This window comes from Elephantulus edwardii, unplaced genomic scaffold (assembly GCF_000299155.1).
Source record: "Elephantulus edwardii isolate Elephantulus edwardi_28Jun2011 unplaced genomic scaffold, EleEdw1.0 scaffold00058, whole genome shotgun sequence".
Classification (NCBI taxonomy): domain Eukaryota; kingdom Metazoa; phylum Chordata; class Mammalia; order Macroscelidea; family Macroscelididae; genus Elephantulus; species Elephantulus edwardii.
The window spans coordinates 12,703,922-12,722,433 of record NW_006399808.1 but is presented as its reverse complement, the minus strand read 5'-3'; the positions used below and the strand labels follow the sequence as shown (position 1 = coordinate 12,722,433).

General features: G+C 42.9%; 1 protein-coding gene across 1 annotated transcript in view; it reads right to left on the bottom strand.

Annotated features, from left to right (window-relative positions):
• The window catches only part of FAT4 (FAT atypical cadherin 4), a 251,864-nt gene extending 235,328 nt beyond the window's left edge, over positions 1-16,536 (bottom strand). The window contains exon 1 of the mRNA XM_006887552.1: positions 11,362-16,536. Coding sequence (XP_006887614.1) covers positions 11,362-16,536 — 5,175 coding nt within the window. The remainder of the gene's footprint in view (positions 1-11,361) is intronic.
• Between the last annotated feature and the right edge of the window lie 1,976 nt (positions 16,537-18,512).

Genomic DNA, 18,512 nt, shown 5'->3' with positions numbered 1-18,512 from the left:
CGACTCTAGCTCCTCACACATTTCATTCATATCTCCCTAATTATTATGGCATCATGACAACACTTAACTCTCATTATTAGTGCTTGATACAGTGTTAGTACTTTAAACTTGTCAGAATATATAGTGATAAAACACTACCAACCAATGTTGAATTTGTAACAAATAACCCACAACAGTATTTGCTTCCAGATCTCAATGATGATTTGTAAATGTCTTGCACCACCATTTTATTAGCTTATTTAACGAATTCCCCCCAATATGGATATATAGATATTATATGGCTACAATCAATTCTTGAATATTTCATATATTATTTCACCGTTAAACTTGGCTATCCAATTAGTCTCAAACATTAATGTAGGGAAAATACAACCAGCAAATGTGCTAAGTGTGTACATATTAATATATTAATGTATAATTACATGAGTTTATTTAAATAGGAAGGGAGTTCTGGTGACCTACTGGTAAGAAACTGCACTACAATCATATAGTGTCGTGGTTTGAATTTACCAGGTACTCCAAGAGACAAAAATGGGCAATTGTTCCTGTGTCATTAACTACCTCTGCGAATCCTCCATAAGCTCAGCTATGGGTTCGTTCTGACCTGATGGTACACAGCATTAACAACTACAACAACTGGTGGCCTAGTGGTAAGAAATTGCACTGCAATCCCAAAGGTGTATGGTTCTAATCCACCAGCTGCTCCATAGAAGAAAGATGCCCAGCCCCCTCTTGTGTGATTTACTGCCTCTAAAAATTCATTGAAGGGTAAGTGATAAATCAGATTTGAAGCCATGCAACAACAGCAATTTAAATAATTTGCATAATGGAATTTTGTCCTCCACTTGACTACATTCTCCCTACTCTCTCTTCATAGTATTTCATGTACTATTAAAACTGGTTACTCTAGACACTGACTAGGGAGCTCTGGTGGTTTAGTGGTTAGTACCAATGAGCTGTGCTGCAATCCTGAAGATGTAGTTCGAGGCCACCAGTTGTTCTGTGGGAGAAGGATGGGCTATCTCTTCTCAGGCACTTAATTACCTCTGAAAACCCACCAGAGGGTCAGCTATGGGTCAGTTGTGACTCTATGATACACAGAAAACAATAGTCACAGTCTCACTTAAAGCCTGAAAGGATTAGTGAATATAAAGTACACTCTGGTTTAAGGACATTATACATACTTTGGAGGGACTGGTCCTTGGAGAGGGACATCATGTTTGTGAGAGTGGAGGGATGGTGCAGGAGAGAGAGAGACCCTTGATGAGATAGATCGATTCTGTGAGTGGAGTGGTGGGAATGAATGTGTTTGAGACAGCGAGGTTAGCACAGGATAGGACGACGTTTAGGGCTCTTGTACATAGGGTCGCTGTGAGTAACAAACTGGATGGCACATAAAAACAACATATATACTTTCTAATTTATCTTGGTGGATATCATTTGTCAGTCATCTTTTTGCTGTTTCTACTTACAGATTCCTTTTCCTAGGTATTTTAAAGAACTGAGCCCTAGATTTATTAATTCTTGGAATAAAGGACCCACCTCAGGGCCTAACAAAACATATCCTCACAACTAATGAGTCTTTAATGCAGTTTTTCATTCTAATGATGACAAAGTGCAAGCTGCAGACAATGCAATGAAAAATTGATACCACATAAGTAATTTTTCAAAACCATTCTTAAGAATAGTTGCCTCAAAATCTAATGGAACAATAAAGAACTGAAATAGTGTTTTAATGAGGAAAAAATAAGCAAACAATAAATTTATCAGGATATAAATTATTCCTATGGAAATCTATCAAGAAGCCCTGGTCATGCAGTGGTTAAAAGCATTTAGCTGTTAATCAAGAGGGTAACAGTTTGAACCTAACCACCACTCTCTGCAGAAAGATGTGGCTGTGAGCATCCATAAAAATAAGATATATGCAAATAAAATATCATCTCATCCCAGTAGCAATGGCGAAGTTTAGCCTGGGTTGTAGAGGATATAGCTAGAGTCAAACACTCATACTATTTGTGGGATTATAAAATGGTACAATCACTCTGAAAGAAAGTTGGGCATTTCCTCAAAAAAAGATGAAATTTCATATGACCCAGCTATTCCACTGCAAGGATTATACCTTGAGGAAAACAGAACTGAGATACACATGAAGATATGTAGACCACAGTTCATGGTAATGTTATTCACAACAGCAAAGAGCAAAAGGGGGGTGGGGGTGGGAAACAGTTTAAATGCCAGGCAACAAATGAATAAATGTAGAAATTATGGTACATTCATACAATGGAATGCTATTCAGCAATCAGGAACAGTGATTCTGAAAATATTATATATCATGAGAGAGGCTAGAGAGAGAGCCTTATGCTGAGTGAACTAACTCAGCATTAAGTTGTTGTTAAGTTCCCTTGTCTCATAAGGACAAATACTGCACAACACCTTTATAAAAACAGAAGGATAACTAGTAAGATGTGTTTAAATGTTCAACGTGGGAAGAGGAGGTGGTAGCAGGCTGATGTGGAGGGTGAGGGAAATCACGCACTTGCAGAGTTTAGGCGGTTGAAGGAGGGTCTGAAGGAATTAGCAAAAATTTAGTGGGGAACTGAAAAAGGTTCACAGTGGGCATAGATAAATAGTCAATAATTTGATAAGGCACAATATACAGTAATGACTGTGTGAAATACAGTGTGAATAAAGAAGAAAAAAAAAGCCTGTAAAGTCTTAGGATTCCTGTGAGGCAGCTTTCTCTTGTCCTATAGGATCTCTACGAGTCAGAGTCAATTCACACACAAGGAGTTTGCTTTGGCTTGTCATTCTATCAACAAACCAGCATGACCAACACAAGTGACCTGAAACCTATATTAAATATGCAGTGTGAGAGTAATAGGTCATTAATAATCTTGGCAGTGATGCATATTGACACATGTGTTGAAAGCTCATGAAGCCTTTAGCCACAGAGTATTTTGTTTAATTAAAAAGGAAAGAAAATACAGCAATTCATCACACGATGGAAATATCCTAGGGATCCAGAACAGGAAAAGCAACACAGGTTTGAGTGTGGGGTTTTTTTTCCTTTTCTTTTCTTCTCTTTAATGTAATCTTCACATCTATCTGCTATCAACTCCAATCTCATTATGACTCCTTTAAAGGGAAGATTTCACATCTAAAAACATATTACTGGATCCTCCATTCTCATACACTGCATAATGTGCTGGATTAAAGGACATACACACCATATATTATGCATACACATACACACACACCCCTATATAGAAGGTCTTTTCAATCACTAGCCATGCTGCTGATTATGCAGCCATAATGATGAAAATGACAGAAGAAGAAATGATGCCTTTGAACTGTGACTTTGGAGTCCCACGGACTCCCCAAAGAACAAAGAGATACATCTTTCTTGGACGTAAAGAAGGCAAAGCTTCATATCACATGCTTTGGGCATGTTGCTAGGAGAGGCTATTCCTTAAAGAAGTACATCATGCTTGGGAAGGTGGAGGGACAGTAAAGGAGAGGAAGACTCTCACTCAACAAGGTGGATTGATACAGTGACTGCAGCAGTAAATTTGAGTGTGTGAGAGATTGTGAGGATTGCACAGGGTTAAGACAGTTCAGATTTGTTGTTCATAGGGTCGCTATGTGTCCTACTGGACTCGATGGCACCTAAAAATAACAACGACAATAACATAAATACACACAAAGGAAACTCTTGTGGGTTCATGATAAGTTATGCTGCCAATTGAAAGGCATGCAGTTTTAATTCACCAGCTATACCACATGACAAAGATGAGCAATCTCCTCTTCTGTGATGTATTGCCTCTAAAAACTCACTGAAAGGTCAGCTATAAATTGGTTCTGATTTGTTATTGTTGTTATGTGCCGTTGAGTCACTTGTGATTCACAGTGACCCTATGTACAACAGGCTTAAACCCTGCTCTGTCCTTTGCCAATCTCCCTGTCTCCAACACACCGACTCCCATTACTCCAGTCACTGAATCAATCCACCTCATAAAGGGTCTTCCTCCCCTGCGCTGTCCCTCCACCCTCCCAAGCATGATGTCCCTCTCCAAGGACTGGTCCTTCCTTGCAACATGTCCAAAGTATATCAGATGAAGCTTCAGAATCTTTGCCTCCAAGGAGTAGTCTGGTTTAACCCTCTCTAAGAAAAACCTGTTTGTTTTCTTAGCAGTCCATGGCATATTCAATACTCTTCTCCAACACCACAGCTCAAAGGCATCAATTCTCCTTCTATCCTTCCTAGTCATTGTCCAGCTCTCTTATGCACAGCAAGTGATTGCAAAGACCAAAAACCAGGTGTGCCTTAGTTTCCAGAGTGATAGAGAGAGAGACTACATATACATATACATATACATATACATATACATAGAGAGATATGCTACATATATTTGGAGTTGGAGAGATAGAGGTATGTTAGGTATATATGAAGAGAGATAGGGAGAGACATATTCTACATATATACAGCCATCCTACATGTGCAGATGCATTTATAGAGCTCTGGTGATCTGTGTATAAGGAACTGCACCATCAGTCCAAAGGTAGGTAGTTCAAATTCACCAGCTGCTCTGCCAGGAAACTACTGGCCATCTCCTCCATATAATTTATGGTCTCTGAAAACTCAGTAGAGATTCAGCCTTGAATTGGTTCCTCCTTGACAACAATTAGTTGTTTCATTCAATTGTATGTGTGTGTATATACATAGTCTGCATTTGTCTCTGCTCCCCCTCTCTCCTACATTCCCAACCATCTTCTTTGCTCCAGAAACAGAAGTATCTATCATCAGTCTGGGATCACATTGCTACAACCACATCATTGACCCCTAGGACTACATTGTATGTGCTGATAGGCAGCAAAACTCCTGCTTCCCTTAGTTAAGACAGTCAAACTCAAACTAATGGATGTGTTGAGGCTGTAAGTTATAATGAAAGGAGACTATTCCTCTCTCTTCCTCAGAGCTGCTAGTGGATTTGAACAAAGGGAGATACATAGCCCTGAGTGCAACTCTCTATGGATTATGCCAGCAGAAGTTCTCAGTTCAGAGAGTAAACGATTATAGTTTAACAGCATTTATTTACATAAAGCAAAGCAAATACAATTTTTAAGAAACATACATGTATGCCCATATCTATAGAAAAACAACCTTTTTTTATCAACAAATACATAGCCCTGACTTTTTAAAAGAAAGGTTTTGAGAGATGTGCAAATCAGGATTTCATTTTCCTTTCTACCTAGATGATCTTAAGCAAGTTATACACCTTTTCTGAAACTCAGTTGCTGCTGCTGTGAAACAGAAATGAAGTAACTGGAGTTGTTATGAGATGCAAATGGTAATACGCTTAAAATCAATTTGCACAGTTACTTTGTCCATAGAAACACCCAATCATCTTTGTAAACATAACATTTATTTAATATCACATGCTTCATTCTGTAGCCTATGTGTTGTCTGTGATTGATAAAATACCAATTTATAAAATCACTTAATCTAAGGTACACTTATCCTGAGTCTAAATCTTGTCAAAGACTCTCATTTCCAAGAATGGTGTCCAGGAGTAACCTTACAAACATCTACAGCATTTCTCTTTGATTTTTGTTACCCAATTGTTAAAACTCATCTTCACTCTTCAATGAATCACAATCCATTCTAAATAATACTTTAATGTAGTATTTCTAGTGACCGTTTTATTGACTTGCAAACATGTAAGTCATTGAAACATCAGAGACCCATTAAGAAGCTTTGAGAGGTCAAACTATTCTCATAAAAATGAAAATGATGTTATCATATAATAAGTAATCAGTGTGTTGGCCTCCACAGCAGTCATGCAAATGCAGTAGTAAGTAAAATTGTTGGTTCAAACTACAACCCAACTTGTTATCCTTGAATCAATTCCATTTCATATCAACAGTATAGGACAGAGCTATGCATCTCAGAGGACCTCCAAGGCTTTGCACATTTAAGGAAGCAGGTGGCCACATCTTTCTCCTGAGCAGCCAGCAACCTTTAGGTTAGCACCTGAGTGTTTAGCCACTGCATTATCAGAACAAAGGGACAAATACTGCATGGTGCCACTGCTGTAAAACAAGACTGACCTCTGGGTTGGGGTGGGGGGAGACTGAGAAAGATGGTATAAATAACGTATACTGCATTGAAACAGAGGAGGGAGAAAACTGTTTAAAAGGGATTAGTGCTTAGGTATTATTTTCATGACAGGAATCCAGAATGAAGGCTGCATGGTGAAGTGAACCTGGGGGGAGAGATTGTAAAACAATGGGGGAACTTTTACTTTTCAAAGAGAAGAGTGTACTGGAGGAGAGGGGTGGGTAGGGAGAAAAGTGCAACAATGAATGAATGGAAATCCAAAGTCTGTAAATTTTCATTAAAATTAATTAAAAAATTTAAAAAAGAGTGTCAATTTTCAACGCTATTCTGATAAGATGGAATTCTGGTAACATAGTACTTAAAGTATCTTGATCCTATCCAACATCCACAAGCTGCTCCCAGAAAGAAAGGTGAAGAAGTCTACTTCCATAAAGATTTTTCAGCCTCAGAATCCCCATGGGGAAATTCCACTCTGCTCTACAGGGTTGCTGTGGGTTGGAATTCACCAGTGACAAAGGGTTTCTTTGGTGAGTTATTCTCACAAGATTCTTGCTTATATTAAAAAAAAAATGTGGATTTTAAGGGGAGCTCTGGTGGCCCAGTGGCAAGGAGCTGCAACTACAATCCCAGAGGCGAACGGTTTGAATCCACCAGATGCTCTGCCGGGTAAGGAGGGACAATCTCCTCCTGTACCAGTCAGATCTGATTTGACCGCACATGCACACAAAAATAATAAAATAAAATTTAAAAAAATGTGGATTTGGATACCATATAACTAAATAAGTCTGCAATTGGAATATCTGAACAGTTCAATTAACCAATATTCACCAAGTAACCAATCTGTTTTAACTTATTCTTAACATAAAAGATCCATTCAAACTGGAAGACAATCAAGTGTATTTTTTATGGAAGAGAGTAAGAAAAGTTCACAAAGATGGTTTCAGATTCTATATTGAAAGTAGGTTACAAGAAACTGTCACTTGAGAATTTCTTCTGTAATATAATTAAAAGGCACCTATCTGGAAGACTTTTACAGTATATTCCCCTCATCCAATTCAATAGGAGTTTTGGTGGCATAGTCTGTAAGGAAGAAGATGGGCAATCTCCCCCCTGGGGATTTACAGCCTCAAAAAAACCACCGGAGGATCAGGTATGGGTGGGTTCTGAATCACAAGCAATGATTTTTTTAATTTACCCAATCCTATATATCTGTGTAAGAGTGGATCATTTTTCATACACATTAACCAAAATAACTTACTGGAATACAGTTAAAAGAACTCAGCTGTCTCTCACTGAGCCAGATATCACTGAGATTTGCAAAGATGTAAAATATTGCCACAATTCCCACTATTATTTCTGGAAATCTTTATGGCTCTGTCAATAGAGAGTTGTGCTGCTAATGCCAAACCAGCATATCGCCAGTGGTTCAAATCCACCACTGGCTCCAAGGAAGATCAACAATCTTCTTCTTTCATGATTTACAGAAACTTGATGTCAGGTCGCTATCAGTCAGTGTTGTCTTTGAGAAAACAGACCGATAATATTGCATTTAGTGTTGTTTTTAATTGAAATAAAAATACTTTATGTGTTTTTCTCAAGTGAGAAAGTAGTGAATATCAAAAAAGCAGAACTCACCTAAACCTGATCATGTTTTTAAGAACTTTTAAGTAAGAATTGTGTTGGTACCGTCTACAGGGACGTGTACTGCTCACTCAAAGATGGCATGTCTCTGGCAGTTAAAATCCACCAGAGGAACCACAGAAAAAAGACGGGTAATCTCCTGTGCCCTGTTGTGCATAGGGTTTCCAGAGGCGGGTGGCCAATCCTTCTTCTTAGTCTGTCTTAATCTGAATGTTCAGATTTAGAGGAGTATCTGACAGACAAGCAATTTGTGGAGCATGCTTGGGAGGTGGAGGGGCAGCGCAGGAGGGGAAGACCCTCTATGAGATGGATTGATTCGGTGACTGGGGTAATCGGGATGGGTGTGTCAGAGGCGGTGCGGTTGGCGCAGGATAGAGCAGGGTTTAGGGCTGTTGTGCATAGGGTCGCTATGAGTCGGAAACGACTCGACGGCACATAACAACAACAACACAACAACAATCTCCTGTGCAGTTCACAACCTCAGAAACTCATTGAAGGCCGCCCATGATTCAGTTCTGACTCCATAGCAATTGGTTTTAATTTTTTTAGTTTGAAATATATCTTGAGATTAGAAGTCTGAAATTTGCAGCTCTGAAGACTTCATGAAGGCAAACATTTTGCTTGCTCCTATTGAAAGAGTAGGTTCCAAGACACTGCACTCATCAAGTTTGTCTTTGAGGTTTTTTTGCCAATTCTCAGTTTATCCTTTGAACATGTAATTGATATTTCAAAATCTAAACTGACTCAGTGACAGTAACCTTGCCTGTCTATTGTTTAGCTAAATGAATTTTCAAAATCATATTCAATAAGAATTCCATCCAGGTCCACTAGGTTTTTTTCCTGATGATTCAATTCTGAAGGCTAAGAGTACACACTGGTCTTAAGATTCCTTTCATTTCATTCAGTAAGTTCATACTAAGCACCTGCTGTATGTATCAGGTCCTGAAATAACAATAAAATATGACCTCTGACATTAATGAGAGCTAAACAAGCCCCCAAGTTGCATGTTTATATATTTTAATATGTATTAAAAGAGAGATGTGTATTGAAGGACTATATTGCCTCTTGAGACTTCAAAACCATGAAAACGTACTAGAACTATGATAAGTTTGTAAAGAGGAGACATTAAAGGATGATGAACCTTGGACACTGAAACACCATCCTTCAAAGACCCTCCTATGCATACCAAAGCTTTAGATACGATAGGTATGGCAAGTGAAATTGAACAAATGGACAAATCTCTGGAATGAATAATATCAGGATCATGGTCTTCAGTCTACTACACTAAATGATAGAGCTAGAAAAAGAATGCAGATTAAATTGTTTCTCGTTTACTGGCTGACCTGAGGCTTGCCTATGGAATGCGGTCAGCCATGACTCTGTCCAGAAACCTGAGCAAGAAGTTCAGACTCCTCTCAGTTCACATGAATACATTTTAGGGAGGAAATGCACTGGAGCAAAAGCTGCACTTGAAAACAAACAATTAAAAAAATCACCTCTGACAACTGGAGGTAATTTATAACTCCTTTTTTTTTCTTCTTCATAAAATCAAGGTAAATTAATTATGTTAGAACAGAAGGAAAAGAGCACTTTATTGCATATACTTGAAAGATATAGGCCATAATAATATGAAATTCTAGCTCCCAACTACTGCTTTCAATATTCTATGGAGAAACACATTTGCTTTTAATTTTAGGAGTGGTTGGAACTTGGGAACTCAAACTTGGCTTAAATTTCAGCACTTTAGTTCACAGAATATACTCTGACAAACTCCCTGCCCCCCCCCTTTTTTTTAAAAAAGAAATCCTCATATTGAAATTTCCCCAGATTTTTAAATTAATAGGTTACAAGGATATAAATAATAACTTTTAATTTCTACTAGTTTTGTTTTAACTTGAGGTTTTAAAAGTAACAGATATGTGATACTTACTACCACCAAAATTATTTATAATTATTCTTTTTAATTTTTATGACATACTAGCTATTCAATACATTTAAGTCAATGAGGACATAACAGGACAAAATAAATGTATGATTATCAATAGATGCTTATTCTCCAACCTATCTACTAGAACATAACTCACTTGTTTTACAGTTTCCCAAATTAATGTAAAATTTAGAATGACTTGGCTGCTTTCAATAAATGTTTTGGTTTTCAAACTAGTCAAATCTCTCCACCTTAGGAAGGTTCAGCTAGAGTGTAATTTTGGGAAAGAGGAATGACCATCAAACCAAAATAAAATTGCATGCAAACATGGTCCAAGTTAAATCAAGTAGCTCAATACATGTTGAGACGTATGTTAAAATCTCATAAAACAAGTAGAGTAGATAAAGGAGAGTACTCAGTCTAGCAATCCTTTCAGGATTGTGTGTATAAAATCGTATTCCATTTAAATTACACTGACTGCACTTTCCATACATCAGACATTGCTAGCTAATATGAAAAGAGAATTGCCAATGATTAAATAATAATAACTGACTGCTTTAAGTAAAGAAAATACCTCATTTCTTTAAAAAAAGAAAGAAGGAAAGGAAACAAACACACGAGCCTCAATTTCACTAGCATGTTGTTTCTGGGCCTCTGCCAAGTATCACAAACCACATTTGATATTTTGTGTTTTTGGCTGAGTGACACCAGAATGTCTGGGGGTGGGGAAGGAGAGGGGGGAAAAAAGAACTTATAAAATGGTAAACAAAAGGTTTCCATAGAATGGCTATATAATTGTAAGTTGCTTTTATATATATATATATATATATATACACATTGGAAGTACTTCAATTAAAAAAAACCTATCAAGCACACAGGGAGGTAGTAGCTTAAAATATACCCCAGGGAAAGGCAAGCTTGGAATGCTTTTAGCTTATTCTGTGAAATATGGATTTCTTATCCACCAGCAGACAGAACAAAATGTACCTATACCTTGGCACTGGACAGCACAAATGTGTCTCTAGAAACAGTTTCTAATCTCTGACCATTCACAACACTTTCTTACTTCAACTCAGGAGGCATGAGAGAGGATTACACCAAGTCAGAAGATAGTGTCTAAAACGTGAAGGCAAATGAAATCAGGAATCTCCTGAAGCTTGGCTCGGCACATTAAAATTAGTCACTGACTATAAAGAAACTGCCAAGACTGCTGAGGATGTGAAAGTTAATACTATCCTGTTGGAAAATGCCAGCCCATCCTGCACACCACTCCCACCCAAAGAAATCTATGGTGTAATGCTGATTTCTAACAGTGTTCATCATTTTAGAGTCAGGATCTTAATTCTGAACTGCACACCCTCTCACAATGCCAGCCAAAATAAGTTTAGTTCAGCATAGTGATTTTATGTAAGATTTTTTTCCCCTCCCAAAATGGACAATAACTTCTCCCTAGCCTTATGTGCATGATTGCTATGAGGTGGAAAAAAGTGAAAACTTCATTGTTTGCTTTGACCAGGATTAGAGCCAACTGCAATGTAATTCTTTGTAGTGAACAGTTTTATGAATACCTCTTCGTACAACCAACAAGAAACAATAAAATAAGTGAATAAAAAGAGAATAACTCTTTGAAAAGACACATAGGCATATAATTAAGAAATGATTGCAAAAGTATTACCTCTGCTCTCTGGGTTCTGGGAAAAGCAGTCGATTTTTCTATGGCATAAACATCCACCAGGTAAAGGCATGCTCCTTGCTCCCGGTCCAGAATGGCTGCAGTCTGAATGACACCAGTAAGTCGTCCAATAGTGAAAAGACGTCCCACAGTTTTTTCTTCACAACGGACAGAAACAATGTAATACTCCACTGGGGCTTCAGACCCTCTAGGGCTAGCAGCTTCTATTGAGATTACATTGGTTCCAATGGGTTCTCCTTCTTTCAAAATAGTTATATATTTGGGCTGAGTGAAAACAGGTCCATCAAGGCCCTGCAGAATGACAGTCAATTCAGTGGTTGACTTTTTCCTTTCAGGGCCAAGGTCTGTTGCTGAAACTATAAGATTGTAAATGAGTTGTGAAGGCACCAGTGCTGAAGCCACTCTCAAGTCTCCACTATAGCGATCCACAATAAAAGTGTCTGTGTCCCCATTGATGATTTCATACTCCACCTCTCCATTGGCACCCTCATCTGGGTCGGCGGCCATAATGGTTGTTAGAACAGAGCCAATCACTGCCAAAGGGTCTGCAGCTAGGGCATTTTGTGATATAAACATGGGAACATTGTCATTGAGGTCTGTAACTAAAATGGTCACATTTTTCAAAGCAAACCGTCTAGTTTCCACAGGTACGGCTTGATCATTGGCTTTTACAGTCAACTCAAAGAGATTAGCAAACTCCCGGTCTATTTCAGCACTAGTATATATTGTCCCTTTGACTTCATCTATGCCAAAGTGGTTACCTCTTGGCATCTGCTGAATGATCGTGTAGGATAGCTGCCCATTGATATCTGCATCAGGATCATGTGCAGTCACAGAAATGACAGACGTGCCAATGGGAACATTTTCAACAATAGACTTGAAAATGTCCCCAGGAGGAAAGCTGGGAGGATTGTCATTGAAGTCCCTCACGTGTATAACCACTGACATTGTTGACGAGCGAGGAGGCCTTCCTTGGTCTTTTGCAGTTATATTTAATTTGTACAAAGACTGAGTTTCAAAGTCCAGTTTTTTGGCAAGGAAAATACTCCCAGTATTGGGACTGATGCTGAAAGTCCCATGGTTGTTAGTTCCACTGATGCTATAATGCAAATCTGCATTATCACCTGAATCTGAATCAGTTGCAGTTACAGAGGAAACCAGCTCACCAATTCTCATGTTTTCCAAAACATCAACAAATAATGTTGATTTAGGGAAAGAAGGAGTATTGTCATTTTCATCTAAAATATCAATATTTAAGGTACAGGTAGAATTGAGTGGGATAGTCCCTGAATCCACTGCTTGAATCACAAGTGAATAGGCAGGTGTTGCTTCATAGTCTAATTTGCCAATAAGTGTCACCTGACCGGAAGCACCATCTATAGCAAACTGTCTTTCTTCATTTCCTTTTATCACAGAATAATGAATGAGTCCATTATTGCCTTCATCCACATCTGAGGCAGAAACTCTTAGAACCTGAGTCAGGTTGGCTGCTGATTCTGATATAGTAGCTTGGTAAAAGTCTTTCAGAAACTTGGGAGCATTATCATTTATATCCTTCATATAAACATGTACAGTGGCCTGATCTTTGAGAGGCTGAGGAAGTCCCTGATCTGTTGCTATAACTGTGAAACTAAACACTGCAGTTCCTCTCCGTCTCATCAAAGACTCTCTGTCAAACTGATGAGTATTTGTAATCTTCCCATTAATTGCATGCAACTCAAAATCCGGCTGCACAATTTCAAAAGAATACCTTACCTCTCCATTTGGCCCAAAATCTTTATCTGCAGCACTCACTTTCCCCACAAATGACCCAGCTTTCTGCTCTTCCTCAAAGTAAAATGTGTAATTGGTACTATTAAAAAGAGGTCTGTTATCATTTACATCTTCTAAAATTACAGTAACATTCACAGTAGCACTCAGGGGCTCCACTGCTCTGTCAGAAGCAACAACCAGTAAAACGTATCTGTCTTGAAGTTCACGGTCCAGTTCACTTTTTATATACAATTGACCATCTGGGAATATGCCAAAAGCATCTCCTGTATTTCCTTCAGCAATGCTGTACGCAATTTCACCATTTGCCCCTGAATCTTTGTCAGAAGCTTGCACTTTAAAGAATCGTGAATTGACCGGTTCTGACTCAGAAAGGGTGACCTCATAAGAAAGCTGGTCAAACACTGGTGGGTTATCATTTACATCATGGACATACACGGTTAAGATGAAAGTAGAGGACAGCTGTGGGACACCCATATCAGATGCCAAGATCTCTATCTGATAGGAACCAGCATGGACATCCAGGGGCCCTAGCAGACTAATGTTACCGGTTTTTTCATTGATAGCAAACAGGCTCTTGGGATTTTGCTTCAGGCTATAGAGTACCATGCCATTGACACCTTCATCAGGATCCACAGCTTTGGCTTGGAAAATGCTGTGCCCTGCCTGCCAATTCTCCACCACATTTACACTTTCCACTGCCTGAAGAAAATGAGGAGAGTTGTCATTCAGATCCTTAACTGTTATATTAACCACAGTGTCTGCAGTCACTGTTCCCCCACTTGCTACTACTTTCAGCTGATAAAAAGACTGCTCTTCTCTGTCAATTACACTTGCTGTGGTAAGTTTTCCAGTGACTTTGTTGATAACAAACATACCTTTCTGATCCCCAGTGGTAATGAGATAACTGATGTTGGAATTGAGATCCATTGTAGATGCATACACACTACCCACATGATATCCCAGAGCCACGTTTTCAAAGACCACAAAGCTGTAGGCAGCCTGGCTAAACACAGGAGGGTTGTCCTGTGTGTCCAATACAGTGATGGTCACTATTGCCTGGTTGGGGGACTGTAAATTGCCACCATCAGTCGCTACTATTTGCAACTGGTAAGCTGTTTTCTCTTCTCTGTCCAGGGCCATTCTTGTAGAAATAACTCCACTCTGTGCATTGACCCGAAACCGCGTCCTGTCCCCTGCTGATATGCTATACCTGACAGTTCCATTGGGACCCAAGTCTGGGTCCGAGGCAGACACTGTGGTGATGTAGCTACCAGCAGGCTCATTCTCCTGAATGTGAGCAAAGTACTGGACTGGGTAGAACACAGGGCTGTTGTCATTCACATCCAGGAGAGTCACATTTATGCGAGCCACTGATGACTGGGGAGGAGAGCCCAGATCTGTTGCCAGCACCAAAAGGGAATAGAAAGCTTGCTCCTCTCTGTCCAAAGAGGAGACAGTGCTCAATCGGCCAGACACAGGGTCCAGACGGAAAGACCTCTGGTCAGTCTCTGCTTCTTGTAGGGAGAAACGCACTGTCCCATTGTCACCCAGGTCTCCATCTGTTGCCCCAAGCACCAGCAGTTCTGTGCCTGTGGGAGCATTCTCAACCACAGACACATCATACCCTTCTGGCTGGCTGAACGCTGGCTTCTCATCATTCACATCTAGGAGAGTCACTACAAGCTGGGCATAGGAAACCTTGGGGTGCACCCCCTGGTCCCTTGCACTGATATTCAGTACAATCTGAGAAGCAAGCTCCCGGTCCAGTCCCCCAGCAGCCCCAGTGGTCACCAGGCCACTGTGCTCGCTGATATAGAACCAGCCCAGCTCGTTGCCAGAGACGATGCTGTAACGCAAGTTGGCATTGAGACCAGAGTCGCCATCCGTGGCAGAAACTCCACTCACGTAGCTCCCTGGGGGAGCCTCCTCGCTCAGGTTAACTCTGCACACTTGCTGTGTAAAGACAGGAGGGTGGTCATTGATGTCATTCACAAAAATCACCAGACTTGCTACGGAAGAGCGAGACTGAATTGCTGCGGTAGAGGGCGCCCCAAAGTTATCCGAGACAGAAACTGTGAGGTTGTAAGAAGGGATACGCTCCCGGTCCAGGGCGCTGGCCACTTTAATGAGGCTCAGGTTGGGCACTTTGCTGCGCTGCACCTCAAAGTGGCGCTGCTCATTGCCGCCAAGAATTTGCACGGAGATGTTCCCATTGGCTGCGGGGGAGTCTGCGTCAGTCACTGTGAGCAGAGCCACCACAGTGCCCACCTGAGCGTTCTCATCCACCGAGGCGTAGCGCGAGGTGGCTGGGAAGTAGCGAAATTTCACCACAGGGTCATTGTCATTCACATCCAGCAGCTGGATGAGCGCCTCTGCGCGCCCCGTAAGAGAAGGCACCCCGTGGTCCATCGCCTGCACTGTAAGCGAGTACTGACGGCGGGCCTCAAAGTCTAGAGGCTCCCTTACCGTTATAAGTCCCGTTTCGGGGTCCATCTGGAAGGGGGTCCCCTCGTCCTGTAGCCGATAGCGGATGTCCGCGTTGGTGCCCTCATCCGCGTCCGCCGCCGCCACCTGGAGGACGCTAGAACCCACAGCTGCGTCCTCGGGCACCCCCGCCTGGTAATGGGAACTGCCAAAAACCGGAGGGTTGTCATTAATGTCTTGCACAGTCACATTTACCTGGAGGTAGCCTCGCCGCTTGGGCTCGCCCTTGTCCTCCACCTCCACTAAGAGCTGGTACTGTGGCGTGGCCTCCCGGTCCAGCCCGCCCTTGGAGACGAGATGCAGGAAGGCACCCTCGCCGCTGGGGTTCAAGGTGATGTCCAGCCGGAAGCGGCCCGCCTCATTGCCGCGGATGATCTTGTAAGAGCGGTGGTCCACCCCGTTGGAGCCGATGTCCGAGTCAGTGGCCGTATCCAAGATGACCTGGCGTCCACTGCTACTGTCCTCCTTGAAAGTGACCACAATGGAAGGGTCCGGGAAGACAGGGGCGTTGTCATTGAGGTCCCGCACCAGAACTCGCACCTCGGTGGGGTAGGTGGGCGCGCTGGAAAGGACCACCAGGTTGATCACGTCGCTGGGCAGGCTCTCGCGGTCGATGGTGGCTGTGGTGTACAGGGCTCCGGTGCTACTGTTGATGGCAAACAGGGCGTGGCTTTCGCTGAGCCGGTAGGTGAAGCCAGGGCGCGTCTGGATGGTGCCCACCAGCGTGCCAGGAGGTTGCTCTTCCAGCACTTGGAACACCTGGCGCTGCTCGGCCCCGTGGACCCAGGCTGGTCCCGGGAGCAGTAAAAGTAGCCAAAAGACACGAAGGAGATCATAAACTGATAAAAAGGGAAGTGGGAGCCAGGGTCGGCCAGGAGCCCTGGCTGCCGCCAAGTCCATGGTCTTAGTTCCCCTGAACAGTGTGATGAAGAGAAGGAGTTAGACAAAAGAAATATCTGTACAAATCAAGGAGTCCGGGGCGAGGGAGTGGAGAAATAAAAGTAATTTAAGGCTCTAGCTGAGAGCTATGCTATTTCAAAACACTTCTAGTCCAGTAAAAGCAGGTCGCATCAACAAGATCCATCCAGGTAGCTGGTTGAGTTTGTGATGAAAGAGAAGCCCCGGAGAAAAGTTGCAGAGCATTCTGCGGGACACTCCTGCGCGCTGATGAGTTCCCAGAAAGTTTCCGAAACCTTTGCTCCCTTCGCTTTGCTTTAAATTAAGAAGCTCCAAGGTTTTCGCCCAGGTGAATGTGAGCTGGGAGAAAATGCCTGTATTTAAGGTTTATGAGGAATCATTGCACACATTTATCTTCAGAAACTTTTTAGCACTTACCCTTGGCGAAGAAACTGGAGAGAGTAGAGAGGGCAAAGGTTGGTAGCTTATGTGTGCAAGCACCTTTGCGCACCGTTAGGGATGGTGGAGAACGGAGAAAGTCGAATTCCTTTGCCCGAAAGCTGGAAATGAGTGATTCCTTCCAGTTCCCCACTCCTCATAACAAGGCTGCAACGCCCCTCCAACAAGGCTGCGGTAGTGGCCACCGAGGCCCAGGCGGCGGCGTCTGCTCGCAGGCAGCTCTCCAAAGGCGTTCCGGGCGCTCCCACTGCCGCTATGGTTCCAGCACTCGGGAGCGCTCAGCTTCGTCCCTTCCCTTCCAGCAGCCACCTCTTCCTCCGCCGTCCCTGCTGAGGCTTCGTGCCCTCTGCGGGGCGCAGGCAACAGTCAACGTCCCTCGGCATTTTTCACCTCTGCCGGGGTTCCTGCCAACCCATTATTTGTACATCCAGAGCGAGCACAGATCCCCTTTTCTTCTCGGCCTCACGAGGGTCCGGTAGGAGCGGCGCGCAGTCCCCCGGTTCCCTCCCCTCACCATTCCAGGGAGGTAGTTCTCCAGCGGCCCTAGTCAGAAGCCCACTCGAGTGCGCCTGGCCCCTGCCCAGGTTATCTTTGCTTTTATTGTCCTGTGTCAGTTTCACTTTGTAATCCACACGGCTTTTTGTTTGGGGCGGGGGAGTGGTGATTCCCTCTTTCTCCTTCACCGTTGGCGGTGGAGGCGGGCCAGGAGGCGCTGGGCTGTGGCGGCGCCCGCAGTGGCTCCGGACGGCGCCTGGGAGCGCTCTCCTTCTCGCCCGCCCTGGCTGAAGGTTGTAAGGCTGTAGGAGCTGGAGCTCTGGGAGACCCTCTAATCCTCTGACTGGTCCCTCACGCTCTCCCCGCCCCTTCTCCGATGCACGCGCACACACACAACACACACGCGCGCACACACCACACATACACACACGCAGCGCGTCACCGAAACCCGAACAGAGAGGGGGGAGGGAAGACCAAGAGCTGGAGCGGGACTCAGAAACTTTGCTCGCCACTCATTGATCCCCGGCACTTTAGTTCGCCGGGACTCCTCCTCGCTCCCGGGCCTGTCACCTACTGCCCCTCCCTCTCCCCAGCCCCATTGGGCCAGAGCTGCAGCAGCCTCGCCTGGCACTCCTACCCCTGGCGCCCTCCAGCTTTCCCCGCCTCCGACTGGCTTCTCGGGATGCTAATCACTCCAGCCTCCATGAGGGCGGTGGGCGGTCCAGCGAGGAGCTGAAGGAGGCGGAGGCTCTGAAAAGGGGGGTAATCCCCCCTTTTTTCCTTTTTGGTAAAATCTTGGCCCGCGTCAGAGCAATAACAGCGCAAGACTGCCACAGAATAGGGGTAGGATCAGATTTGCAGATAAATAACTTTGGTGGCGGGGTCTGGGGTAAGACCGTTAGGTTGTTATGCTGGTAATAACTCTGGGGTAAGGGGGTCGAGAGAAATAAAAGAAAGGCGGGGGGTAGAGGGTCTGTTAGATCAGGGAGGAAGGATTAAGCAAAGCCTGTCTGGGAATGCACGGC